The sequence below is a fragment of the Emydura macquarii genome, unplaced genomic scaffold (assembly GCF_026122565.2).
Source record: "Emydura macquarii macquarii isolate MOO-44397 ecotype Brisbane River unplaced genomic scaffold, CSIRO-AGI_Emac_v2 contig_267, whole genome shotgun sequence".
Lineage (NCBI taxonomy): Eukaryota > Metazoa > Chordata > Testudines > Chelidae > Emydura > Emydura macquarii.
Genome location: NW_027130404.1, coordinates 7,209 through 35,144, shown reverse-complemented (window position 1 = coordinate 35,144; position 27,936 = coordinate 7,209). Strand labels below are relative to the sequence as shown.

The 27,936-nt window shown below is 61.4% G+C and overlaps 1 protein-coding gene across 1 annotated transcript; it reads right to left on the bottom strand.

Moving 5' to 3' along the window:
• Positions 1 to 6,544: 6,544 nt before the first annotated feature.
• On the bottom strand, positions 6,545 to 26,167 carry LOC137153693 (uncharacterized; the record flags this gene model as incomplete). Its single annotated transcript, XM_067549341.1, has 4 exons — positions 6,545 to 6,613; positions 21,043 to 21,117; positions 23,916 to 23,969; positions 26,082 to 26,167. Coding segments are annotated over 4 exons (284 nt in total), but the record flags the coding sequence as incomplete, so codon positions are not given.
• Positions 26,168 to 27,936: the final 1,769 nt, after the last annotated feature.

Genomic DNA, 27,936 nt, shown 5'->3' with positions numbered 1-27,936 from the left:
CCCCTCGGCGCCACTCAAAGGTAAGAGACCTTTTAAATCTCTATTTGGGGTCTTGAAGGAGGGCTGTCCATAGGCTTCCTATTTGAGAACAGCCAAGCGAGATCCGAACTTTGTTAAGGATCGAGGTGAGCTTTAAATTGTCTGTGTCTGTCTGTCTTGTCTGTCACTGGAAGGCGCGCCAGGGCTTTGCAGGATGCGAATCAAATTCCCACCTTGGCAGAGCTAACTGCGGGCTGTGGATCAAATTCACACCTTGGCAAGTTGTACTGTGGGCTGGAGACATTAGGTCTTCACCTCGACAGTTTTACTGTGGGCTAGGGACGTTAGGTCCTTACCTCGACAGTATTGTGGGTTGAGGACGCTCCCCAACAGGCTTACTGTGGGCTGTGAATCAAATTCACACCTCGGCAGTATTGAATGCGGGCTGTGGATCAAATTCACACCTCGGCAGATTTAAGGATTTTTTTTCTGCAGATTTAGGGATTTTTTTACTGCAAGTTGAAGATGGAAATCTTTACCTTGGCAGGTTTAGTTTTTTCTTTTTCTTTGCAAGCAGTGGGCTGGCCCCCCCACCTCAGCAAATTTTACCGCAGGGTTAAGGACTAAAATCCTCACCCCAACAAGTTTAAGCATTACACCCAGGAAACATCAGAGGGTGGGAAAGTAATGTGTGGATATGACCCAAATGATTGTGCTTAGCTAAATGAGCCATTGACCAGGTCTTGGACTAAGGCAAGTTCTAGCCGCCCTGATTCCACTGCAAGCCTTGTTGGCACTAACCGGTGTGAGTCAATTGCAAGGGGGGCTTGCCTGAACCTAGTGACCCAACGGACAGGCGGAGTGTTTTGCAGCCGAAGAGGCTATCCTTTTCCCCTTCAATTCATGAGCTTCCTTAGATCCGTTGTCCAAATGGACTCCTGTGACTTTGGAAGACCCCTTCTGTGTCTTGTCTCCTTTCCTAACCCCTCCTGCTAAATAAGCGTTCCATCATCGGGTTCATTTCACCCCAGCTGCATTGCGGGCTGAATTGAAGCGGTGTGGATCCCTCAATAAGCCATTCCTGTGTATGCGTGTGAGTGTGTGTGGGTAAGGGGAACAGAACAATCTAAGTAATTGTCAGGTCCCCCAAAGGGAACCTCACAATTCCCCAATGTAGAAACATTGATTTAAATAAAATAATGCATTTAAGGAAAGCGCTAGAATCTCATGGATCCAGGGTATCCCAGTTATAAAATGCATTTTTAATTAGTATATTGAAGCTTCAAAAAGATCACCTACTTGAAATCTCAAAGCCTCCCAGTAAAAAAATTAAAACAGCAATGGAAGGAGGTTCGGGTCTAACATCTATAAGACCCCTGTAAATGTTTGTCTCTGTCTCTGTCTGTGTATGCCTGTTAGCATGTGTGAGTGTGAATGAAGGTACCTGTGTCTCTGTAATTATTGTGTTCAGACTGTTTTCTTAAGTATTACATTGTTAAGACTGTTTCCCTAAGTAAAGAACTATATTAATGTTACAGTATTAATACTTTTCCTATTGATGCTAGTTTCTGTATTCTCAATAAGGGTGGCTTGTTGCCTCATCCCCTAGAAAAAGATCTTGTGATATTTGCTCTTTGGGTGATATTAAAAATGCAAGGGGAGAACAGTAAGCATGCCATTGTTGTTGTGAATACCAGGGGTGCGCACCCAAGGAAACTTTGTCAGTTTCAACAGAGCAAGAAGTCTGTGTGGGGGGCTGTTGAAATCCCTATTTGGCAGTTTCAGCAGCATAAGCTAGAGTGCTTGCCTGTTGAATCCCCTACTTGTAAATTTCAACAATGCAGAAGCCTGCCTGCCTACTAAAAAACTTAAAACCAGGCTTAGTAACTGTCCCAGATCAAAAGCACATTAGAAATCCACTGTGCAATTAACAAAGTATTCTTGCAGCACCAGGCGGCTGCACTGCCAGGGTTGTTGCACTTGAATGAGTTTGGGAAGCTGGGTGACAATGTCTTAAGAATTGCCCCAGGGTGCTTCAATGATGTCCTCAACGAGAGGAAAGGATCATTAAATTTCTAAAGGAGAAAAAAACATGCAAAGGTTCAGAAACCTATGGTAAAAGGATGGACAGTATCTGTAAGAAAGAGTTTGATGCGGTGGTCTTGTCAGACAAGAAAAAGCTAAAAAAAGGCAAAGCTGAACCATAAATTGAAGATCACAGTACTGCTATCATGCAATAGGAGAAATACACCAATTTAAAATTGAAAACAGCTCAGCATGTTCATAAGTATACTCCTCTCAGTACAGAGGAAATAAGGGGCTTATTAAGAATCTCCCAGATACAAAGCCCAAAGACCCAAACTTGATGTTTTGGAAATAAATATGTGTGTAAAACAAGATAAGCCTGCTGCCAACAATTATAAGCAAAAGTGGAAAAAGAGTAAAAAAGTAACCCTATAGAAGCTGGAGAAAATGAAACAGTTAAAAGTTGTAAAATTGTTATAAAAAAATAAATTCTTGGTTTCGTTGCAGCCATTCTGAAGGAAAATGGGCCCTTCTCCTACAGAAATGGTCTGTAAATAAACCTAACTGAAATTAGTCAAATATGGGTGATTTAGTTTAAATCATTAACTGGGGGGGGAAAAAAAATTTCCATTGGAACTTAACTGCCTCCAAATGCATAAAAGGAAATGTACTTTGTGTACAAATGTGTATTCTAAGCAATAATTCGCCGCCCCCCCAAGGGGTAGAAAAAGTGTTCTTTTATCTTTCAGGACTATAAAGAAAAAACTGGTACCAGTAAAACAGCTAGAAAAAACAAAACCATGGATCTAGTGTTGCAACAAGGGTGGTGTTTTGTGTTTTATGTTTTGTCTTGATTACTAACATTGTTGTGTTGTGTTGTATTATGTTTTATATTCTGTCTTGTTACTGTTATGGTTGTGTTTAGTATTGAAGGCACTGCATTAAGCAAAAAGAAATCAGGAAGCACTGTAAATCAATGAATTTGGTAGGAAAAGGGATCCTGAAATTAGATGCTTTTGTAGTTTTGTACCAATTAGACAATGTGATTTTAAATTTCAAGTGCCTAAATTCACTAGTAGCCTTGTTACAAATTCTGATCAGAGAAGCGCCAAAGCTCACACTTCCTAATTGCAAAAGGAACTGTTGGCACAGGTACCTCAAGTTCTAATTTGTGCAAGATCTGCAAGCAGTTTATGCTGCAGTTTTTCTGTCATCCCTAATCTGGCTACTAATTTGTCATGTTTTCCTGCAGCTGCTATCTATTGTACGCTGTCTCCCCTTGCTTTCGCTCTGTAACTACAGCAGCTTTAAAGGAGCAGCCCTCTGATGCTCTTTTTAAACTATAGCCATTCCTCATACTGTGGCTGCCTACTTTTAAAGGGCAAAACCCAACAGCCATCTAACTCTAGGCAAACTGAGTATGACAGGCTTTTCTTTTCAGCCCTAATGCTCTGTAAACTTATATCTAACCAGTTAAAGGTGAAGTATACCTTTTATTCTTCTGTGAAACCTGTACTGCTTAAAATGAATTTGACTGTTTTACTAGAGTGCCTGTACATCCTAATTTGCAAAACCAGCTGCACTGCCAAACAGAATGGGCACAAAGTCATGATTATAGGTATTTGCAAGAATTGCCCACCAGCAATCTATGAAGGTAAAGTTTGGAAGGTAAGCACCTTACCAAAATTGGCCACAGGATCCTTTGGGTTACCCTGGGTTATAAGTCAGTGGTCTGGGGGAAAAAAAAAAAAAAAAGATTGGATATTAGGGGCTGTATTACATGTAACCCCACAAATGGGTCTGCCTATCCATACCTTCCTCCATAGAACCATGCAGCAGTGTAATTCTTTTCCACGACAATAGTTTAGCAGCAGCAAAACGCCCACTGTTGAGGCCAAGAGGCGTAGCACAGTAACTCTCAGTTCTGGGAACCTCATCAGATTGTCACACCTGCCCAGGGAGGTGCTGCCAAACTGGGATCACGTCATCTGTGAACCTCCTCTGGGATAAACTAAGCAGACCGAGCACCTTCAGTCTCACGCTCATAGGCAGGTTTTCCAGCCTTCGGCTCATTCTCATAGCTCCGTCTCATAGCTCCGGCTTCCAGAAGGCCCCTCCGGCCTCCGGGAGGGCGCTCCGGACTCAAGTAGGTCTCTCTGGCCTCCGGGAGGCAGGTCTGGTCTCCGGGAGGCTGCTCCATATTCCGGGAGGCAACTCATGCCTCGGTGAGGCCCCTCCGGCCTGTGGGACGCCTCTCCTGCTTCCGGGGGGCTGCTCCGGCCCCAGGAAGGCCCCTCCGGCGTCCAAGAGGCCGCTCCAGTCCCCGTGAGGCCGCTCCGGCCTCGGGTATGCCACTCCGTACTCCGGGAGGCCAGTCCAGCCCCCGGGAGGCCGATCCAGCCCCCACAAGGCCCTTCCAGCCTCGGGGAGGCCACTCCTGTCCCCGAGAGGCCTCTCTGGCTCCTGGGAGGCCCCTCCAGCCTGGAGGAGATCGATTGGGCCTCCAGCAGGCCCCTCCAGCCTCTGGGAGGCCCCTCCTGCCTCCGAGAGGCCGCTCTGGTCTCTGGGAGACCGCTCCGGCCTACGGTAGGACGCTCCTGTGATACGACCCGTGCCTAGGGTTGCCAACTGATAATGCCAAGGTCAGGGCAGGCTGTAAAAGGAGAGCAGATGCTCCCCACGCTGGTGGGTGACACTGAAGCCCGGCTTCCCAACCAGCCACGTACTGCTTCTGATTACCCCACGCTGGATATCACGAAGCCAGTCCACAAATGCCCACAGCCCCCTTCACTGCATTTCAGCTCCAGGCTCCCAAATCAGCACTAGGTCCAGCAAAGAGACCAGTTACTTAAACTCTCTGCTCTTTGCTAAAAGGTTCCCTCTGACCCCAAGGGGTCAGCCACAGTACCAGATCAATATAAGTTTGGACTGTACCTATAATATCACGCTAGCAGCTGAAAGAAAATAATTGTTTGCTTGACCACAGTTACTCCATTTTGTTGTTTTTTTAGTGTTCTGCTTTCTGTTGAAATCACCCACCCACTCCTCTCCAATATGTCTATGGTACTTATCTCTGCCAAGGTCAGAGAGAAAGATTAACAGGAGAAATGAGGAGTCAGCTATAAGTAGTTTTTGCTTTCTCTTCAGTCTTGAGAAATAGATTAGACAATGGTGATAGATAAGTTGAAATCTTCTGCCCTTATCTTTTATGTTATGCATATGTTTATAGTTAGAAGAGGTAGAAAGTGTAATGTTAATAGCAATAATAATAATAATTTGAGCGTACCCATAAGCATTAAGAATTTATGCATATGTAATTTCTTTGTTTGTGTTTGTATAAATATGCAAGAGAGCATGCCTTCAGGGTCGCACACTGACCACTTGCTGGGAAGTGTCCGACCTCTGCAGAAATAAAACTTGGAGACTGCCCAAATACCTGCTTAGATCTCTTTTTTATCTGGTGCAGGGTAAACGAACCTCATTTGGAATATTTTTCCAACACAGCCAATCCTTTAGTAACTAAACTAAAGGTTTATTATAAAAAGAAAGGAATAAACCATGAGAGAAATGTTAAAGGATTAAAGTAAATCACAGATATACAAATGATTAAAAGTCCATATACTTCAGGTTTCTGAAAGAAATGTGGATTTGCAGGCTTGTGTAGTTCTCTCTGGTTCACATCCAGCATCTGGATGGGTCTAGGTCCTTCGGTTCAGTTGCAAGATGAATTGGTCCAGAGATAGGTGTGTGTCTGCAGACTGGACAGGAACAACGACAAAGATGGATCCTGTGGATTGATCTTATAAACCCGCTCCTCCGGCCATGCGGCCTGTGGGCAGTCACAAGCCCCAAAATGGAGTCCATAGTCACATGGGCCAATCCTGGTGACTCCTCCGGTGTGCCTGGGGTCCATAGTCACATGGGACAGTCCTGATGCTTCATCAGGTAGGCTGCCTGCAATGGAGTCCAGAGTCAAGTCAGCAGGTTCTGGTGACTCAGTGGTGATGCTGGCCGCTCCCTCAGGGCCCCTTGCACCTGGGAATGCCTTAATGGGCCATTATGCGGGCCATTGTTCTGCAGCCTTCCTATCTGGGGTGTTGCCCAGGCAGCACAATTTGAAATACAGATATCTCAAATACATCTATAACTTCCATGTCAAATATCACACATGAACATACGTATTATTATCTTACTTAGCACATTATAACCTTCCTAACAGTACCTGACATGGCATATCCCACATGGATTATTATGATTCTGCCATACTGATGTCACCCAATATACTAAATGCCCCCCACTCAAGCCAGCCCTCATGACACCCCCAACGCGAGACTGGTGTAGAAAGGAGTAATCAGAGCTCCTGAATACACCTCAGGGCCCCCCTTATCCAGACAGCATGACACCCCCCCACGCAAAACTGATGCAGAAAGGGGTGTCCCTAGACACAACTGAATGCATCATAGGAACTTTCCCTCTTCACGTTTTAACACGTTTCAAGGGTTTTACACAATATCAGGCACATGGTACATTTTTACAATTCTTACACGAACAACAAATTAACTACAAGACTTAACAATGGCACACAGATCATTAGCAAAATCATGTTTAGCTAAAACGGCTTCTTCCTTGTAAGGTTCATCATGGAGGTAACAATGTTATTCAATTTTTTACAAACAGTTGTAAGGGTTTAGTCAGTACACTAGTGACACACACTTCCCCACTGGTTGCTCTATTACCTTTACATCACCCTCCTGCTGAGGCTAGGTTTTGGGCCCCCACTCTGGCCCCCTCCAAAGAAACATTTTTTCATTGAGCCCTAACAAACTCACTCTGTATGTGACTCCAAGTCAGAGCCGTTCCAGGCATGCCCAACCCACTCTCAGCTGGCCACACCCAAGAGGAATTCTCCCTGCTTACAGCCATGGGTGGATCTTTTCCCCCCATCCGGCATGTCATCTGCATCAACACATACACTAGCTAGCTTACTAGTTTCCAGATGCTTAACTGCTATCCCTTTTAAGTCTGGACTAGGTTTTAAAGAGACATCCACCATTTTCACTAGCATCTCACAAACAGGGTTCTGATGTTCCTTCATTGCCAATCTCTGACCCCACATAGCATCAGATGTACCTGAGTCCACTAAGAGACTGCAAGATATACCGAAAGTCTTCAGAGGCGAGAGTTTGTCTACCACCCTCTGTTCTCCCTAGAGATCACCAGCACAGTTGTTCTGCTGGGTAGCGTTAGGTGCCCAGTCTTTCCTCTGAAACTTAGGCACTATCTGCTCACTTACAGAGCTAACAGCCCGGAGACATTCAAGTTCCAACCTCATTTTCTCCCCACTATAATGATCAAGCACAGCCATTTGGTTACAGGCTGTTGAAGCTTTCTAAATCTCTTCACCCCATCTGGGACCTTTCCCAAGGTATCCACACGGGACCTTTCCAGAACTGAGTCGGTGAATCCAACCACAATTGGAAAACTTTGGCAGTTAGAAACTGAACCACTTTTCCCAACGTCTAAACTGTTGCTTGCTACAGACCATGACTCAATCTGAGTTGACTTGATCAATTCGCTTTCACATCCTTCGGTTGCAGAAAACTGCTTGCAAAAGCCATCAGGAGGTTTTATTGCTTCAGGAGCAGTTTTAGGCAACAATCCATTTCCCACAGAAATATCCCTTCCCTCTTCAGCTAGAGGCTGCTCTAAAGAAACATTTCCCTGAGCCCAAATACACTCTTTCTGGGTTTCAGATAAGTCCAGGACCAAATCTGATACCACTGGCACCCCCTCATTTCGCATGAACTGAGAGGCCCACCCCATCTGCTCTTTAGACAGAAGCTGGGAAATGAACTCTTTCTCAGCAGGTAACCTGCCTTTCTTAACATCCAAACAATCTGGAATTTTCCCCCTTTGTCCCAGCCCACATGGCTGTTCTCAGACAAACTTTTGGAGACCGGGGCAGCTTCCCCCAAGGGCAAGCTACTGCCCCCAATAGACACAGGTTTAGGACCACTTCCTTCCTGGGTCTCAGTTGGATCCAGAACCACTTCTGGTATACCAGCTGATAAATCCTGCACCAGCATAAGCTGAACAGTACTTTCTGCCTCCTCCACAGACAGTACTCTGGGGATTGCTCCCCCCCCAGCAGCTAAACTGCTACTTGTAACACTCAAACAATTTGAGGTTTCTTCCCCTTTGTCCCAGCCCACATGGCTGTTCCCAGACAAACTTTTGGGGACCGGGATAACTTCCCCCAGGGGCAAGACATTATCCCCAACAGACACAGGTTTAGGAACACTTCCTTCCTGGGTCTTAGTTGAATCCAGACCCACCTCTGGTCCAACTGCCAAATACTCCACCAGCATAAACTGAACAGTACTTTCTGCCTCCCCCACAGACAGTACTCTGGGGATTATTTCCCCCCCAGCAGATAAACTGCTATTCTGAACATACAAGCTGCTCTTCTCCACAATCCCAAGGCTAGAGACACTCTCTTCCTTGTCACTGCATTCTTGGCTAGACATAGACAACTGCTCACAGTCATGCACCCCCCCCTCACACATTTTCCCATTGCTTACTGGGAGACTTACATTTATACTCCCTCTGGGGCTGGGTGACATTAACCTGGTCATATACATTTACCACATCAGAATTAAACACATCAAATCCGTTATAAATTGGGAAGTCTTTCTCCCAATCGTAGTTAAGAGCTGTGTTTCCAGAAGGACATTGTTTCTGCTCTTTCTGGCTCTGGAGTTTGAGTTTGGCCAATTCCACCTGTCTCTGATGGGCTCTTTCAGCAGCTTACTGAGCTATCTCAGCTCTGTTTTCCTAGTGCGCCCCCTGGCGTCCGGGAAGTCCCTGTGAATTCTGAGAGGGCCCTCCATTCTCCGTGAGACCGCTCCATTCTCCTAGAGCACCCCCTTGTCTCTGGGACGTCCCTGCGGTCTCTGGAAGTCCCCTGGGGCATCCAGGAGGCCCCTCTGGCTTCTGGAAGGCCCCAGAGGGCTCCAGGTGTCCCCTGCTGCCCTCGGCAGGCACCTTCTGACTCCGGGAGAGCGCTCGGGCCTCTGGGAGGCCACTTGAATCTCCTGGAGTGCCCTCTGGCGTCCGGGAGGTCCCTTTGACGCCCGGGAGACCTCTGCAGCCTCCGGGAGGGGCATCCATTCTCCCGGAGCGCCCTCTGGCCTCTAGGAAGTCCCTGCGGACTTTGAGAGAACCCTGCGGCGTCGAGAAGGCCCCTCCGCCCTCCGGGAGGTCCCTCTGGGCTCTGGGAGTGTCTTGCGGCCCACGGCAGGCACCTGCAGCCTCCAGAGTCTCCCTCCGTCCTCCAGGAAACAGCTCCTTTCTCCTGGAGCACCCCCTGGCCTCTGAGAGGACCCTGCGGTCTCCAGAATATCCCTACAGCATCCAAGAGGCCCCTCCGGGTGGGCCATCTGTCCTCCGGAAGGCCACTCCGTTCTCCTGGCGCGGCCCCTGGCTTCGGGGAGGTCCCTGTGGTCTCTGAGAGGACCCTTCAGCATCCGAGACGCCACTCCATCCTCTGGGAGGCCCCTGTGGGTTCCAGGAGACCACTGCGGCCCCCGGCAGTCACCTGGGACTTCCAGGAGGGCCCTCTGTCGCCCACAAGGCCGCGCCACTCTCCCGGAGTGCCCCCTGGCCTCCAGTAGGTCCCTGCAGGCTCCAGGATGTCCTTGCAGTGTTCAGGAGGCCCCTCCGGGCTCTGGGAGGCCCCTGCATGCTCCGAGAGTACCCTGCGGCTTCCAGCAGGCCCCTGCAGCCTCTTGGAGGGCAATCCCTTGTCCCAGAGTGCCCCTCAGCCACCAGGAATACCCTACAGCCCCAGGCAAGCCCCTGCGGCTTCCGGGAGGGCCCTCCATACTCCGGGAGGCCTCTCAGTTCTCCTAGACCGCCCCCTTGTCTCCGGGAGGTGTCTGCGGTCTCTGGAAGTCCCCTGGGGCATCCAGGAGGCCCCTCCAGCTTCCAGAAGACCCCTGCGGGCTCCAGGAGTCCCCTGCTGCCCCCGGCAGGCACCTGCTGCCTCCAGGAGAGCGATCGGGTCTCTGGGAGGCCATTCGAATCTCCTGGAGTGCCCTCTGGCCTCAAGGAGGTCCCTTTGGCGCTCAGGAGACCCCTGCAGCCTCCAGGAGGGGCATCCATTCTCTCGGACTGCACTCTGGCCTCCGAGAGGCCCCTGTGGGCTCTTAACGCACCTGCGGCATCCAGTAGACTCTTCCGGCTTCCGGGAGGCCCCTGCGGTCTCCGGGAGTCCCCTGCAGACCCAGCAAGCCCCTGCAGCCTCCTGTTGGGCCATCAGTTCTTCAGTAGCACCCCTTGGCTTCCCGGAGGGCCCACAGTCCTCCGGGTGGCCTCTCTGTTTTCCCAGAGTGCCCCCTGACCTCTGGGAAGTGTATGGGGGTCTCTGAGAGGACCCTGCGGCATCCGGGATGCCCCTCCAGACTCAGGAAGGCCCCTGCGGCCTCCAGGAGGTTGCTCTGTCCTCCAGGAGGCCGCTCCGCTCTCTTGGAGCGGCCCCTGGCCTCCAGGAGGTCCCTGCTGGCACTGAATGGCCCCTGCGTTGTCCAGGAGGCCCCTCCGGCCTCTGGGAGGCCCCTGCAGGCTCCGGGTGCACCTCTGGGCCCCCGGCAGACCCTCCTGCCTCTGGCAGGGGCCTCCATCTTCTGGAAGGCCTCTCCATTTTCCCAGTGCACCCCTGCGGTCTGTGGAAGCAACCTGGGGCATCCAGGAGGCCCCTCTGGCTTCCAGAAAGCCCCTGCGGTCTCCAAGAGTCCCCTGCTTCCCCCAGCAGGCACCTGCTGCCTCCAGGAGAGCACTCGGTCCTCTGGGAATCCACTCGAATATCATGGAGTGCCCGCTGGCCTCTGGGAGGTACCTTTGGCCCGGGAGACCCCTGCAGCCTCCGGGAGGGGCATCCATTCTCCCGGAGTGCCCGCTGGCCTCTGGGAAGTCCCTGCAGACTCTGAGAGGACCCTGTGGCATCGAGGAGGCCCCTCCGCCCTCCGGGAGGCCCCTACGGGCTCTGAGTACCTTGCAGCCCCCGGCAGGCCCCTGCGGCTTCCGAAAGGTCCCTCCATCCTCCAGGAGGCTGCTCCTTTCTCCTGGAGCGGCCCCTGGCTTCGGGGAGGTCCCTGCGGTCTCTGAGAGGACCCTTCAGCATCCGAGACGCCACTCCATCCTCTGGGAGGCCTCTGTGGGGTCCAGGAGACCACTGCGGCCCCTGGCAGTCCCCTGGGGCTTCCAGGAGGGCCCTCTGTCGCCCACAAGGCCGCGCCGCTCTCCCGGAGTGCCGCCTGGCCTCCAGGAGGTCCCTGCAGACTCCAGGATGTCCTTGCAGTGTTCAAGAGGCCCCTCCAGGCTCTGGGAGGACCCTGCATACTCCGAGAGTACCCTGCGGCTTTCGGCAGGCCCCTGCAGCCTCTTGGAGGGCAAGCCATTGTCCTGGACTGCCTCCTGGCCTCCGAGAGGCCCCTGCGGGCTCTTAACGCACCTGCGGCGTCCAGTAGACTCTTCCGGCTTCCAGGAGGCCCCTGCGGTTTCCTGGAGTCCCCTGCAGACCCAGCAAGCCCCTGCAGCCTCCTGTTGGGCCATCAGTTCTTCAGTAGCACCCCTGGCTTCCTGGAGGGCCCACCGTCCTCCGGGAGGCCTCTCTTTTTTCCCAGAGCGCCCCCTGACCTCCAGGAAGTGCATGGGGTCTCTGAGAGGATCCTGCAGCATCCGGGATGTCCCTCCAGACACAGGAAGGCCCCTGCTGCCTCCGGGAGGTTCCTCTGTCCTCCAGGAGGCCGCTCCGCTCTCTTGGAGCGGCCCCTGGCCTCCAGGAGGTCCCTGCTGGCACTGGAAGGCCCCTGCTTTGTCCAGGAGGCCCCTCCAGCCTCTGGGAGGCCCCTGCAGGCTCCGGGTGTACCCCTGGGCCCCCGGCAGACCCTCCTGACTCTGGCAGGGCCCTCCGTCTTCCGGAAGGCCTCTCCGTTTTCCCAGTGCACCCCATGGCATCCGGGAGGTCCCTGCGGTCTGTGGAAGCAACCTGGGGCATCCAGGAGGCCCCTCTGGCTTCCAGAAAGCCCCTGCGGTCTCCAGGAGTCCCCTGCTGCCCCCAGCAGGCACCTGCTGCCTCCGGGAGAGCACTCGGTCCTCTGGGAATCCACTCGAATATCATGGAGTGCCCTCTGGCCTCTGGGAGGTACCTTTGGCACCCGGGAGACCCCTGCAGCCTCCAGGAGAGGAACCTGAGAGGAACCTGCGGACTCCAGAATGTCCCTACAGCGTCCAAGAGGCCTCTCCGGCCTCCGGGAGGACCCTGCGGCTCCCGGCAGTCTCCTGGGGCTTCCAGGAGGGCCCTCCGTCACCCACGAGGCCGCACCGCTCTCCCAGAGTGCCCCCTGGCCTCCAGGAGGTTCCTGCAGGATCCAGGATGTCCCTGCAGTGTTTAGGCGGCGCCTCCGGCCTCTGGGAGGCCCCTGCATGCTTCGGGAGTTCCCTGCGGCGTCTGGGATGCCCATCCGGCCTCTGGGAGGCCCCTGCAGGCTCCGGCTGTTCCCCTGAGCCCCCAGCGGACCCTCCTGCCTCCGGAAGGGCCCTGCTGCCTCTGGGAGCTTCTGTGCCCCAGTATACCGCTCCAGCCCCACTCCAGCACAGCTCCAATTCCAACCCAGCCCCAGCCGATCCCCAGCCCCGTTCCAGCCTATCCCAGTTCCAGCCCAGCTCCAACCCAGCCTTGCTCAGCCCAGCCCTAGCCCCGCTCAAGCCTAGCCCAGCTCCAGCCCAGCTCCAGCCGAGCCCAGCTCCAGCCGCAGCCGCAGCCCCAGCCCCAGCCCCAGCTCCAGCCCTAGCGCCAGCCCCGCTCCAGCTCCAGCCCCGCTCCAGCCCAGCCCAGCTCCAGCCCTGCTGCAGCACATCACCAGCCCTGCTCAATCCCCAGCCCAAGCACAGCCCCAGCTCCAGTCCAGCTTTAACCCTGCTCCAGCCCCAGCCCTGCTCTAGCCTTGCTCCTGACCCAATCCAAGCCCCAGCTCCAGCCCCAGTTACAGCCCTCCTCCAGCCCAGCCACAGCCCCAACCCCAGCCCAAGCCCCGCTCCAGCCCAACCCCAGCGCAGCTCCAGCCCAGCCCAGCCCAGCTCCAGCCAAACCTCAGCACAGCCCAGCTCCAGCCCACTTCAGCCCAGCCCAGCCCCAGCTCCAGCCCCGCTCCAGCCCAGCCCCAGCCCAGCTCCAGCCCAGCCCAGCCCCAGCCCTAGCCAAACCCAGCACAACCCAGTTCCAGCCCAGCTCAGCTCAGGTTCTGGATCTTGGCTGGGCTGGAGCTGCGCTGGGGATGGTCTGGAGCGGTGCTGGAGCTGGGGCTGGAGCTGGCCTATGGTGGCGTTTGGCTAGGGCTGGGGACTGGTTGGGCTGGAGCTGGCTGGAGCAGGGCTGGAGCTGGGCTGGAGCTGGGGCTGGGCTCAGCTGGGCTGTGCTGGGGGGTTTGGCTGGAGATGGGATGGAGCAGGGCTGGAGCTGGGCTGGAGCTTGGGCTGGGGCTGGCCTGGAGCGGGGCTGGAGCTGGGCTGGGGCTGGGCTGGGCTGGGGCTGGGCTGGAGCTGGGCTCTAACCGGGCTGGGCTGGTGCGGGGCTGGAGCTGGGGCTGGGCTGTACCTAGGGCTAGAACAGGGCTGGAGCTGGGACTGTCGTTGGGGTTGGGCTGGAGCGGGGATGTAGCTGGGCTGTGGCTGGGCTGGGCTGGGGCTGGGCTGGAGCTGGTCTGTGCTGTGGTTAGGTTGAGGCTGGGCTGGGTTGGAAGCGTGGCTTCAGCGGGGCTGGGGATGTACTGGGGCTGAAGCTGAGGCTGGGGCTTGAGTGGGGATAGGGCTGAGCTAGAGCTAGACTGGAGCTGGGCTGGGCTGTGGCTTGGCTGGGCTTGAGCTGGGCTTGTGCTGGGCTCTAGCTGGGCTGGGATGGAGTGTAGCTGGGGCTGGGGTTCTGCTGGGGCTGGGCTGGGCTGGAGCTGGACTGGAGCTTGGGCTGGAGGGTTTGGCTGGAGCTGGGGCTGGAGCTGGGCCTGGAGCTGTGGCTGGGCTGGAGCTGGAGCTGCGATGGGCTGTGCTGGGTCTGGGCTGGTCTGTAGCTGGGATTGAGCTGGGCTGTGCTGGGCTGCAGCTTGGATGGGCAGGAGCTGGGTTGGAGCTGGGCTGGAGCTCGGCTTGCCTGAGCTGGTCTGGTGCTTGTCAGGTGCTGGGAAGGGGCTAGGATGGGCTGGGTGTGGAGCTGGGCTGGCCTGGGGCTGGGCTGGAGCTGGGCTCTAGCTTGGCTGTGCTGGAGCGGGGATGGAGCGTAGATGGGGCTGGGGTTCTGCTGGGCTGGGCTGGAGCTGGACTGGAGCGTGGGCTGGATCTGGAGCTGGAGCTAGGCCGGAAATGGGCTCTAGCTTGGTTGAGCTGGAGCTGGGCTCTAGCTTGTCTGTGCTGGAGCGGGGATGGAGCGTAGCTAGGGCTGGGGTTCTGCTGGGTTGGAGCTGGACTGGGCTGGAGCTGGGGAGGAGCTGGGACTAGGGCTCGGCTGGAGCTGGGCTGGAGCAGGGGCTTGGCTGGGGCTTGGCTGGATCTGGGGCTGGAGCTGGGCTGGGGTAGGCTGGAGCTGGGCTGGAGCTGTGCCTCGGGCTGGGCAGGGCTGGGGATGGGCTGGATCTGATTTGGTACTGGATTGAGCAGGAGCTCGGTTGGAGCTGGGTTGGAGCTAAGGCTGGGCTGGGGCTGGGCTGGGGCTGGTCTGGATTTGGGGCTGGGCTGAACTGGGCTGGAGCTGGGCTGGGTCTGTTCTGGTGGTGGGGCTGGAGCTAAGGCTGGTGCTGGGCTGGTGTTGGGCTGGAGCTGGGCTGAGCTTTGGCAGGAGCTGGGCTAGAGCTGGAGCTGGGTTGGGCTGGAGCTGGACAGGAGCTGTGCCTCGGTCTGGGCTGGGCTGCGGATGGGCTGGGGCTGGGCTGCGGCTAAGCTGGAGCTGGGGTGGAGCTAGGGCTGGTGCAAGGCTGAATCTGCGGCTGGTGCTTGGCTGGAGCTGGAGCTAGGCTGGCGCTGTGGCTGGGGCTGGGCTGGGCTGGGGCTAGGCTGGAGCTAGAAATGGGCACAGATGGAGCTGGGGTGGAGCTGGGCTGGAGCAGGGGCTAGGCTGGAGCTGGGGTGGAACTGGGGCTGGTGCATGGCTGAAGCTGCGGCTGGTGCTTGGCTGGAGCTGGAGCTAGGCTGGGGCTGGGCCTGGGCTGGGGCTGGGCTGTGGCTCTGTTGGGCTTGAGCTGGGCTCTACCTGGGCTGGGCTGGAGCGGGGCTGGATCTAGGGCTGGGTTGTAGCAGGGCTGGGGCTGGGCTGGAGCAGGGATTGGGCTGGAGCGGGACTGGGGCTGGGCTGGAGCTGAGCTGGGCTGAGCTGGGCTGAGCTGGACTGGAGCTGGGCTGGGCTGGAGCTGGGTAGGACCAGGGCTGGGCTGGAGCGGGGCTGGGGATGGAATGGGGATGGGCTGGGGGTTGAGTTGGGCTGGCGTGGGGTTGGGCTGGGGCTGGGCCAGAGCGGGGCTTGAGAGGGACTGGAGCTGGAGCTGGAGCTGGAGCTGGAGCTGGAGCTGGAGCTGGAGCTGGAGCTGGAGCTGGGCTGAGCTTGGCTGGGCTGGAGCCGGGCTAGGGCTGGGCTGGAGCTGGTCTGTGTTCTGGTTGGGCTGGGTCTGGGTTGGGCTGGAACGGGGCTGGTGCGGGGCTTGGGCTGGAGCGGGGCTGGGGATTGACTGGGTCTGGGTTGGGCTGGAACGGGGCTGGTGCTGGGCTGTGCTGGAGCGGGGCTGGAAATAGGGCTGGGGCTGGGCTGTGGCTTGGGTGGAGCAGGGCTGGATCTGGGATTGTTGTTGGGGCTGGGCTGTAGCGGAGATTTACCGGGGATGGAGCTGGGCTGGGCGGGAGAGGTGCTGGGGCTGGGCTAGAGTTCCGCTCTGCTGGGGTTGGCCGGGGCTGGAGCTAGGCTGGAGCGGGTTTGGAGCTGGGCCTGGGGCTGGGCTGTGCTGGACTGGAGCTGGGATGGAGCTGGGCGGGAGCAGGGCTGGAGCGGGGTTGTGCTGGGGCTGGGCAGGAGCAGGGCTCGAGCGCGGCTGGGGCTGGAGCTGGGCTGGGCTCGAGCTGGGCTGGGGCTGGGACTGGGCTGGGCTGTAGCGGGGATTGGGCTGGGCTGGAGCTGGGCTGGAGCAGGGACTGGGTTGTAGCGGGGCTGGGGCTGGTCTGGAGCTGGGCTGGAGCTGTGCTGGGATGGACCTGGGCTTGAGCTGGGGCTGGGCTTCGGTTGTGGCTGGGTTGGAGCTTGGCTGGGTAGAAGCTGGGCTGGAGCTGGGCTAGGCTGGGGCTGGCCTGGAGCTGGGCTGGTGGTGGGGCTGGGCTGGGCTGTAGTGGATATTCGTCTGGGCTGGAGCTGGGCTGGAGATAGGTCTGGGGCTGGGCGAGAGATGGGCTGGAGCTGTGGCTGCGCTAGGGCTGGGGCTGGAGCAGGGCTGGGGATGGGCTGGGGCGGGGCTTGGGCTGTGCTCGAGCGGGGATGGAGATAGGGCTGGGTCTGGGCTAGAGATGGCCTGGGGCTGGGCTGGAGCGGGGCTGGAGCTGGGGTGGAGCTGGGGCTGGTGCATGGCTGAAGCTGCGGCTGGTGCTTGGCTGGAGCTGGAGCTAGGCTGGGGCTGGGCTGGCGATGGGCTGGGATTTGGCTGGGTTGGAGCTGGGCTGCAGATAGTCTGGAGATGGCGCTAGACTGGAGTTTGGACTGGGCTGGAGCTGGGTCTGGAGCTGGGCCGGAGCAGGGACGGAGTTTGGCTGGAGCTTGGCTGGAGCTGTTCTGTGCTGGAGCTGGGCTGGAGCTGGGCTGTAGTTTGGCTGGAGCTGGGCTGGGCAGTGCTGGGGCTGGGCTGGAGGTGGGCTGGTCTGGAGCTTGGGCTGGAGCTGGGCTGGAGCTGGGGTAGGCTGCACCTGGGCTGGATCTGGGGCTGGAGCTGGGCTGGAGGTGGAGCAATGCTGGACCTGGGCTGAGTCTGGGCTGGGGCTTGGCTGCGGCTGGGCTGGATCTGGGGTGGAGCTGGGGCTGGAGCTGAGGCTGGGCTAGTGCTGGAGTTGGGCTGGAGCTGGGATGGAGCTGGGGCTAGGCTGCAGCTGGGCTGGATCTGGGCCTGGAGCTGGGCTGGGCTAGGGCTGGGCTGGGACTGGGTTTGAGCTGGGCTGTGCTGGGCTGCAGCTTGGATGGGCAGGAGCTGGGTTGGAGCTGGGCTGGAGCTCGGCTTGCCTGAGTTGGTCTGGTGCTTGTCAGGGGCTGGGATGGGGCTAGGAGGGGCTGGGATGGGGCTGGAGCTGGGTCTGGAGCTGGGCTGGGCTGGGGCTGGGATGGAGCGGGGCTGGAGCTGGAGCTGGGCTGTGGCTGTGCTGGGCTTGCGCTTGGATCTAGGTAGGCTGGGCTGGTGTGCGGCTGGGGCTGGGACTGTCGTTGGGGCTGGGCTGGAGCGGGGATGTAGCGGGGCTGTACCTAGGCTGGGGCTGGGCTGGAGCTGGGCTGTGCTGTGGTGTGGTGGATGCTGGGCTGGGCTGGATCGGGACTGGGGCTGGACTGGAGCAGGGCAGGAGCAGGGCTGGGCTGGAGCTGGTCTGGCGCTGAGCTGGAGCAGGGCTCGGGATGGGCTAGGGCTCGGCTGGAGCAGGGTTGGAGCTGGGCTGGGGGGGAACGGGGATTGGAGCTGGGTCTGGGCTGGGGCGGGGCTGGAACTGGTCTGGAGCAGGGTAGGGCTGGAGCTGGTCTGGCGCTGAGCTTGAGCAGGGCTCGGGATGGGCTAGGGCTCGGCTGGAGCAGGGTTGGAGCTGGGCTGGGCGGGAACGGTGCTGGGGCTGGGCTAGAGTTCCGCTCTGCTGGGGTTGGCCGGGGCTGGAGCTAGCCTGGAGCGGGTCTGGAGCTGGGGCTGAGCTGTGCTGGACTGGAGCTGGGATGGAGCTGGGAGGGAGCAGGGCTGGAGAGGGGTTGTGCTGGCGCTGAGCTTGAGCAGGGCTCGGCGCGGCTAGGGCTGGAGCTGGGCTGGGCTGGAGCTGGGCTGGAGCCGGGCTAGGCTGGGGCTGGCCTGGGGCTGGGCTGGAGCTCGGCTGGGGCTGGGACTGGGCTGGGCTGTAGCGGGGATTGGGCTGGGCTGGAGCTGGGCTGGAGACGGCACTGGGTTGTAGCGGGGCTGGAGCTGGTCTGGGCTGGAGCGGGGCTGGGCTGGAGCGGGGCTGGGGATGGACTGGGGATGGGTTGGGCTGGAACGGGGCCGGTGCGGGGCTGGGGCTGTGCTGGAGCTGTGCTTGAGCTGGGCTGGGCTGGAGTTGCGCTGGGGATGGGCTGGAGAGGTGCTGGAGCTGGGGCTCGAGCTGTCCTGTGCTGGGGTTTGGCTAGGGCTGGGGCCTGGTTGGGCTGGAGTTGAGTGGAGCAGGGCTGGAGCTGGGCTTGGGCTGGGCTGGAGCTGGGCTTGGATGGAGCTGGGCTTGAGCTGGGGCTGCACTTGGGCTGGGGCTGTGGCTGAGCTGGGCTGGAGATGGGCTTTGCTTGGGTTTGGCTGGAGCTGGGATGGAGAAGGGCTGGAGCTGGGCTTGACCTGGGGCTCGGCTGGAGCTGGGCTGGCGCTGGGCTGAACTGGAGCTGGGCTGGGTTGGAGCTGGGCTGGAGCTGAGCTGGGCCGGAGCTGTTCTGTGCTGGGGTTGGGCTGGAGCTGGGCTGGCGCTGGGCCTGGGCTGGGGCTGGGCTGTGGCTGTGTTGGGCTTGAGCTGGGCTCTACCTGGGCTGGGCTGGAGCGGGGCTGGATCTAGGGCTGGGTTGTAGCAGGGCTGGGGCTGGGCTGGAGCAGGGATTGGGCTGGAGCGGGACTGGGGCTGGGCTGGAGCTGAGCTGGGCTGAGCTGGGATGAGCTGGACTGGAGCTGGGCTGGGCTGGAGCTGGGTAGGAGCAGGGCTGGGCTGGAGCGAGGCTGGGGATGGAATGGGGATGGGCTGGGGCTTGAGTTGGGCTGGCGAGGGGTTGGGCTGGGGCTGGGCCAGAGCGGGGCTTGAGAGGGACTGGAGCTGGAGCTGGAGCTGGAGCTGGAGCTGGAGCTGGGCTCGGCTGGAGTTGGGCTGAGCTTGGCTGGGCTGGAGCCGGGCTAGGGCTGGGCTGGAGCTGGTCTGTGCTGTGGTTGGGCTGGGTCTGGGTTGAGCTGGAACGGGGCTGGTGCGGGGCTTGGGCTGGAGCGGGGCTGGGGATTGACTGGGTCTGGGTTGGGCTGGAACGGGGCTGGTGCTGGGCTGTGCTGGAGCGGGGCTGGAAATAGGGCTGGGGCTGGGCTGTGGCTTGGGTGGAGCAGGGCTGGATCTGGGATTGTTGTTGGGGCTGGGCTGTAGCGGAGATTTACCGGGGATGGAGTTGGGCTGGGCGGGAGAGGTGCTGGGGCCGGGCTAGAGTTCCGCTCTGCTGGGGTTGGCCGGGGCTGGAGCTAGGCTGGAGCGGGTTTGGAGCTGGGCCTGGGGCTTGGCTGTGCTGGACTGGAGCTGGGATGGAGCTGGGCGGGAGCAGGGCTGGAGCGGGGTTGTGCTGGGGCTGGGCAGGAGCAGGGCTCGAGCGCGGCTGGGGCTGGAGCTGGGCTGGGCTCGAGCTGGGCTGGGGCTGGGACTGGGCTGGGCTGTAGCGGGGATTGGGCTGGGCTGGAGCTGGGCTGGAGCAGGGACTGGGTTGTAGCGGGGCTGGGGCTGGTCTGGAGCTGGGCTGGAGCTGTGCTGGGATGGACCTGGGCTTGAGCTGGGGCTGGGCTTCGGTTGTGGCTGGGTTGGAGCTTGGCTGGGTAGAAGCTGGGCTGGAGCTGGGCTAGGCTGGGGCTGGCCTGGAGCTGGGCTGGTGGTGGGGCTGGGCTGGGCTGTAGTGGATATTCGTCTGGGCTGGAGCTGGGCTGGAGATAGGTCTGGGGCTGGGCGAGAGATGGGCTGGAGCTGTGGCTGCGCTAGGGCTGGGGCTGGAGCAGGGCTGGGGATGGGCTGGGGCGGGGCTTGGGCTGTGCTCGAGCGGGGATGGAGATAGGGCTGGGTCTGGGCTAGAGATGGCCTGGGGCTGGGCTGGAGCGGGGCTGGAGCTGGGGTGGAGCTGGGGCTGGTGCATGGCTGAAGCTGCGGCTGGTGCTTGGCTGGAGCTGGAGCTAGGCTGGGGCTGGGCTGGCGATGGGCTGGGATTTGGCTGGGTTGGAGCTGGGCTGCAGATAGTCTGGAGATGGCGCTAGACTGGAGTTTGGACTGGGCTGGAGCTGGGTCTGGAGCTGGGCCGGAGCAGGGACGGAGTTTGGCTGGAGCTTGGCTGGAGCTGTTCTGTGCTGGAGCTGGGCTGGAGCTGGGCTGTAGTTTGGCTGGAGCTGGGCTGGGCAGTGCTGGGGCTGGGCTGGAGGTGGGCTGGTCTGGAGCTTGGGCTGGAGCTGGGCTGGAGCTGGGGTAGGCTGCACCTGGGCTGGATCTGGGGCTGGAGCTGGGCTGGAGGTGGAGCAATGCTGGACCTGGGCTGAGTCTGGGCTGGGGCTTGGCTGCGGCTGGGCTGGATCTGGGGTGGAGCTGGGGCTGGAGCTGAGGCTGGGCTAGTGCTGGAGTTGGGCTGGAGCTGGGATGGAGCTGGGGCTAGGCTGCAGCTGGGCTGGATCTGGGCCTGGAGCTGGGCTGGGCTAGGGCTGGGCTGGGACTGGGTTTGAGCTGGGCTGTGCTGGGCTGCAGCTTGGATGGGCAGGAGCTGGGTTGGAGCTGGGCTGGAGCTCGGCTTGCCTGAGTTGGTCTGGTGCTTGTCAGGGGCTGGGATGGGGCTAGGAGGGGCTGGGATGGGGCTGGAGCTGGGTCTGGAGCTGGGCTGGGCTGGGGCTGGGATGGAGCGGGGCTGGAGCTGGAGCTGGGCTGTGGCTGTGCTGGGCTTGCGCTTGGATCTAGGTAGGCTGGGCTGGTGTGCGGCTGGGGCTGGGACTGTCGTTGGGGCTGGGCTGGAGCGGGGATGTAGCGGGGCTGTACCTAGGCTGGGGCTGGGCTGGAGCTGGGCTGTGCTGTGGTGTGGTGGATGCTGGGCTGGGCTGGATCGGGACTGGGGCTGGACTGGAGCAGGGCAGGAGCAGGGCTGGGCTGGAGCTGGTCTGGCGCTGAGCTGGAGCAGGGCTCGGGATGGGCTAGGGCTCGGCTGGAGCAGGGTTGGAGCTGGGCTGGGGGGGAACGGGGATTGGAGCTGGGTCTGGGCTGGGGCGGGGCTGGAACTGGTCTGGAGCAGGGTAGGGCTGGAGCTGGTCTGGCGCTGAGCTTGAGCAGGGCTCGGGATGGGCTAGGGCTCGGCTGGAGCAGGGTTGGAGCTGGGCTGGGCGGGAACGGTGCTGGGGCTGGGCTAGAGTTCCGCTCTGCTGGGGTTGGCCGGGGCTGGAGCTAGCCTGGAGCGGGTCTGGAGCTGGGGCTGAGCTGTGCTGGACTGGAGCTGGGATGGAGCTGGGAGGGAGCAGGGCTGGAGAGGGGTTGTGCTGGGGCTGGGCCGGAGCAGGGCTCGAGCGCGGCTAGGGCTGGAGCTGGGCTGGGCTGGAGCTGGGCTGGAGCCGGGCTAGGCTGGGGCTGGCCTGGGGCTGGGCTGGAGCTCGGCTGGGGCTGGGACTGGGCTGGGCTGTAGCGGGGATTGGGCTGGGCTGGAGCTGGGCTGGAGACGGCACTGGGTTGTAGCGGGGCTGGAGCTGGTCTGGGCTGGAGCGGGGCTGGGCTGGAGCGGGGCTGGGGATGGACTGGGGATGGGTTGGGCTGGAACGGGGCCGGTGCGGGGCTGGGGCTGTGCTGGAGCTGTGCTTGAGCTGGGCTGGGCTGGAGTTGCGCTGGGGATGGGCTGGAGAGGTGCTGGAGCTGGGGCTCGAGCTGTCCTGTGCTGGGGTTTGGCTAGGGCTGGGGCCTGGTTGGGCTGGAGTTGAGTGGAGCAGGGCTGGAGCTGGGCTTGGGCTGGGCTTGGATGGAGCTGGGCTTGAGCTGGGGCTGCACTTGGGCTTGGGCTGTGGCTGGGCTCGGCTGAGCTGGGCTGGAGATGGGCTTTGCTTGGGTTTGGCTGGAGCTGGGATGGAGAAGGGCTGGAGCTGGGCTTGACCTGGGGCTCGGCTGGAGCTGGGCTGGCGCTGGGCTGAACTGGAGCTGGGCTGGGTTGGAGCTGGGCTGGAGCTGAGCTGGGCCGGAGCTGTTCTGTGCTGGGGCTGGCCTGGGGCTGGGCTGGAGCTCGGCTGGGGCTGGGACTGGGCTGGGCTGTAGCGGGGATTGGGCTGGGCTGGAGCTGGGCTGGAGACAGCACTGGGTTGTAGCGGGGCTGGGGCTGGTCTGGAGCTGGTCTGGAGCTCGGCTGGGCTGGAGCTGGGCTGGGCTGGAGCGGGGCTGGGGATTGACTGGGGATGGGTTGGGCTGGAACGAGGCCGGTGCGGGGCTGGGGCTGTGCTGGAGCTGTGCTTGAGCGGGGCTGGGCTGGAGTTGCGCTGGGGATTGCCTGGAGAGGTGCTGTGGCTGTGCTGGGCTGGAGCTGGGCTGGGTTGGAACTGGGCGCTAGCTTGGCTGGGCTGGAGCTGGGCTCTAGCATGGCTGTGCTGGAGCGGGGATGGAGCGTAGCTGGAGCTCGGGCTGTGGCAGGGCTCGGCTGGAACTGGAGCAGGGATGGGGCTGGAGCTGGGGCTGGCGCTGTGCTGGGCTTTGGATGGGCTGGAGCTGGGGTTGGAGCTGGGCTGGAACTGGGGCTCGAGCTGGGCTGGGCTGGGACTGGTTTGGGGCTGAGCTGGACTGGAGCTGGGCTAGGCTGGAGCTGGGGCGGGAGCTGGAACTAGGGCTGGGCTGGAGCTGGGCTGGAGCTGGAGCTGGGCTTGAACTGGAGCTGGGCTGGAGCTGGGGCTGGGCTGTAGGTGGGCTGTGGCTGTGCTGGGCTTGCGCTTGGATCTAGGTAGGCTGGGCTGGTGTGCGGCTGGGGCTGGGACTGTCGTTGGGGCTGGGCTGGAGCGGGGATGTAGAGGGGCTGTACCTAGGCTGGGGCCGGGCTGGAGCTGGGCTGTGCTGTGGTGTGGTGGATGCTGGGCTGGATCGGGACTGGGGCTGGACTGGAGCAGGGCAGGAGCAGGGCTGGGCTGGAGCTGGTCTGGCGCTGGGGCTGAGCTGTGCTGGACTGGAGCTGGGATGGAGCTGGGAGGGAGCAGGGCTGGAGAGGGGTTGTGCTGGGGCTGGGCCGGAGCAGGGCTCGAGCGCGGCTAGGGCTGGAGCTGGGCTGGGCTGGAGCTGGGCTGGAGCCGGGCTAGGCTGGGGCTGGCCTGGGGCTGGGCTGGAGCTCGGCTGGGGCTGGGACTGGGCTGGGCTGTAGCGGGGATTGGGCTGGTCTGGAGCTGGGCTGGAAACGGCACTGGGTTGTAGCGGGGCTGGGGGCTGGTCTGGAGCTGGTCTGGAGCTGGTCTGGGCTGGAGCGGGGCTGGGCTGGAGCGGGGCTGGGGATGGACTGGGGATGGGTTGGGCTGGAACGGGGCCGGTGCGGGGCTGGGGCTGTGCTGGAGCTGTGCTTGAGCTGGGCTGGGCTGGAGTTGCGCTGGGGATGGGCTGGAGAGGTGCTGGAGCTGGGGCTCGAGCTGTCCTGTGCTGGGGTTTGGCTAGGGCTGGGGCCTGGTTGGGCTGGAGTTGAGTGGAGCAGGGCTGGAGCTGGGCTTGGGCTGGGCTGGAGCTGGGCTTGGATGGAGCTGGGCTTGAGCTGGGGCTGCACTTGGGCTGGGGCTGTGGCTGAGCTGGGCTGGAGATGGGCTTTGCTTGGGTTTGGCTGGAGCTGGGATGGCGAAGGGCTGGAGCTGGGCTTGACCTGGGGCTCGGCTGGAGCTGGGCTGGCGCTGGGCTGAACTGGAGCTGGGCTGGGTTGGAGCTGGGCTGGAGCTGAGCTGGGCCGGAGCTGTTCTGTGCTGGGGTTGGGCTGGAGCTGGGCTGGCGCTGGGCCTGGGCTGGGGCTGGGCTGTGGCTGTGTTGGGCTTGAGCTGGGCTCTACCTGGGCTGGGCTGGAGCGGGGCTGGATCTAGGGCTGGGTTGTAGCAGGGCTGGGGCTGGGCTGGAGCAGGGATTGGGCTGGAGCGGGACTGGGGCTGGGCTGGAGCTGAGCTGGGCTGAGCTGGGATGAGCTGGACTGGAGCTGGGCTGGGCTGGAGCTGGGTAGGAGCAGGGCTGGGCTGGAGCGAGGCTGGGGATGGAATGGGGATGGGCTGGGGCTTGAGTTGGGCTGGCGAGGGGTTGGGCTGGGGCTGGGCCAGAGCGGGGCTTGAGAGGGACTGGAGCTGGAGCTGGAGCTGGAGCTGGAGCTGGGCTCGGCTGGAGTTGGGCTGAGCTTGGCTGGGCTGGAGCCGGGCTAGGGCTGGGCTGGAGCTGGTCTGTGCTGTGGTTGGGCTGGGTCTGGGTTGAGCTGGAACGGGGCTGGTGCGGGGCTTGGGCTGGAGCGGGGCTGGGGATTGACTGGGTCTGGGTTGGGCTGGAACGGGGCTGGGCAGTGCTGGGGCTGGGCTGGAGCTGGGGTAGGCTGCACCTGGGCTGGATCTGGGGCTGGAGCTGGGCTGGAGGTGGAGCAATGCTGGACCTGGGCTGAGTCTGGGCTGGGGCTTGGCTGCGGCTGGGCTGGATCTGGGGTGGAGCTGGGGCTGGAGCTGAGGCTGGGCTAGTGCTGGAGTTGGGCTGGAGCTGGGATGGAGCTGGGGCTAGGCTGCAGCTGGGCTGGATCTGGGCCTGGAGCTGGGCTGGGCTAGGGCTGGGCTGGGACTGGGTTTGAGCTGGGCTGTGCTGGGCTGCAGCTTGGATGGGCAGGAGCTGGGTTGGAGCTGGGCTGGAGCTCGGCTTGCCTGAGTTGGTCTGGTGCTTGTCAGGGGCTGGGATGGGGCTAGGAGGGGCTGGGATGGGGCTGGAGCTGGGTCTGGAGCTGGGCTGGGCTGGGGCTGGGATGGAGCGGGGCTGGAGCTGGAGCTGGGCTGTGGCTGTGCTGGGCTTGCGCTTGGATCTAGGTAGGCTGGGCTGGTGTGCGGCTGGGGCTGGGACTGTCGTTGGGGCTGGGCTGGAGCGGGGATGTAGCGGGGCTGTACCTAGGCTGGGGCTGGGCTGGAGCTGGGCTGTGCTGTGGTGTGGTGGATGCTGGGCTGGGCTGGATCGGGACTGGGGCTGGACTGGAGCAGGGCAGGAGCAGGGCTGGGCTGGAGCTGGTCTGGCGCTGAGCTGGAGCAGGGCTCGGGATGGGCTAGGGCTCGGCTGGAGCAGGGTTGGAGCTGGGCTGGGGGGAACGGGGATTGGAGCTGGGTCTGGGCTGGGGCGGGGCTGGAACTGGTCTGGAGCAGGGTAGGGCTGGAGCTGGTCTGGCGCTGAGCTGGAGCAGGGCTCGGGATGGGCTAGGGCTCGGCTGGAGCAGGGTTGGAGCTGGGCTGGGCGGGAACGGTGCTGGGGCTGGGCTAGAGTTCCGCTCTGCTGGGGTTGGCCGGGGCTGGAGCTAGCCTGGAGCGGGTCTGGAGCTGGGGCTGAGCTGTGCTGGACTGGAGCTGGGATGGAGCTGGGAGGGAGCAGGGCTGGAGAGGGGTTGTGCTGGGGCTGGGCCGGAGCAGGGCTCGAGCGCGGCTAGGGCTGGAGCTGGGCTGGGCTGGAGCTGGGCTGGAGCCGGGCTAGGCTGGGGCTGGCCTGGGGCTGGGCTGGAGCTCGGCTGGGGCTGGGACTGGGCTGGGCTGTAGCGGGGATTGGGCTGGGCTGGAGCTGGGCTGGAGACGGCACTGGGTTGTAGCGGGGCTGGAGCTGGTCTGGGCTGGAGCGGGGCTGGGCTGGAGCGGGGCTGGGGATGGACTGGGGATGGGTTGGGCTGGAACGGGGCCGGTGCGGGGCTGGGGCTGTGCTGGAGCTGTGCTTGAGCTGGGCTGGGCTGGAGTTGCGCTGGGGATGGGCTGGAGAGGTGCTGGAGCTGGGGCTCGAGCTGTCCTGTGCTGGGGTTTGGCTAGGGCTGGGGCCTGGTTGGGCTGGAGTTGAGTGGAGCAGGGCTGGAGCTGGGCTTGGGCTGGGCTTGGATGGAGCTGGGCTTGAGCTGGGGCTGCACTTGGGCTTGGGCTGTGGCTGGGCTCGGCTGAGCTGGGCTGGAGATGGGCTTTGCTTGGTTTGGCTGGAGCTGGGATGGAGAAGGGCTGGAGCTGGGCTTGACCTGGGGCTCGGCTGGAGCTGGGCTGGCGCTGGGCTGAACTGGAGCTGGGCTGGGTTGGAGCTGGGCTGGAGCTGAGCTGGGCCGGAGCTGTTCTGTGCTGGGGCTGGCCTGGGGCTGGGCTGGAGCTCGGCTGGGGCTGGGACTGGGCTGGGCTGTAGCGGGGATTGGGCTGGGCTGGAGCTGGGCTGGAGACAGCACTGGGTTGTAGCGGGGCTGGGGCTGGTCTGGAGCTGGTCTGGAGCTCGGCTGGGCTGGAGCTGGGCTGGGCTGGAGCGGGGCTGGGGATTGACTGGGGATGGGTTGGGCTGGAACGAGGCCGGTGCGGGGCTGGGGCTGTGCTGGAGCTGTGCTTGAGCGGGGCTGGGCTGGAGTTGCGCTGGGGATTGCCTGGAGAGGTGCTGTGGCTGTGCTGGGCTGGAGCTGGGCTGGGTTGGAACTGGGCGCTAGCTTGGCTGGGCTGGAGCTGGGCTCTAGCATGGCTGTGCTGGAGCGGGGATGGAGCGTAGCTGGAGCTCGGGCTGTGGCAGGGCTCGGCTGGAACTGGAGCAGGGATGGGGCTGGAGCTGGGGCTGGCGCTGTGCTGGGCTTTGGATGGGCTGGAGCTGGGGTTGGAGCTGGGCTGGAACTGGGGCTCGAGCTGGGCTGGGCTGGGACTGGTTTGGGGCTGAGCTGGACTGGAGCTGGGCTAGGCTGGAGCTGGGGCGGGAGCTGGAACTAGGGCTGGGCTGGAGCTGGGCTGGAGCTGGAGCTGGGCTTGAACTGGAGCTGGGCTGGAGCTGGGGCTGGGCTGTAGGTGGGCTGTGGCTGTGCTGGGCTTGCGCTTGGATCTAGGTAGGCTGGGCTGGTGTGCGGCTGGGGCTGGGACTGTCGTTGGGGCTGGGCTGGAGCGGGGATGTAGAGGGGCTGTACCTAGGCTGGGGCCGGGCTGGAGCTGGGCTGTGCTGTGGTGTGGTGGATGCTGGGCTGGATCGGGACTGGGGCTGGACTGGAGCAGGGCAGGAGCAGGGCTGGGCTGGAGCTGGTCTGGCGCTGGGGCTGAGCTGTGCTGGACTGGAGCTGGGATGGAGCTGGGAGGGAGCAGGGCTGGAGAGGGGTTGTGCTGGGGCTGGGCCGGAGCAGGGCTCGAGCGCGGCTAGGGCTGGAGCTGGGCTGGGCTGGAGCTGGGCTGGAGCCGGGCTAGGCTGGGGCTGGCCTGGGGCTGGGCTGGAGCTCGGCTGGGGCTGGGACTGGGCTGGGCTGTAGCGGGGATTGGGCTGGTCTGGAGCTGGGCTGGAAACGGCACTGGGTTGTAGCGGGGCTGGGGGCTGGTCTGGAGCTGGTCTGGAGCTGGTCTGGGCTGGAGCGGGGCTGGGCTGGAGCGGGGCTGGGGATGGACTGGGGATGGGTTGGGCTGGAACGGGGCCGGTGCGGGGCTGGGGCTGTGCTGGAGCTGTGCTTGAGCTGGGCTGGGCTGGAGTTGCGCTGGGGATGGGCTGGAGAGGTGCTGGAGCTGGGGCTCGAGCTGTCCTGTGCTGGGGTTTGGCTAGGGCTGGGGCCTGGTTGGGCTGGAGTTGAGTGGAGCAGGGCTGGAGCTGGGCTTGGGCTGGGCTGGAGCTGGGCTTGGATGGAGCTGGGCTTGAGCTGGGGCTGCACTTGGGCTGGGGCTGTGGCTGAGCTGGGCTGGAGATGGGCTTTGCTTGGGTTTGGCTGGAGCTGGGATGGAGAAGGGCTGGAGCTGGGCTTGACCTGGGGCTCGG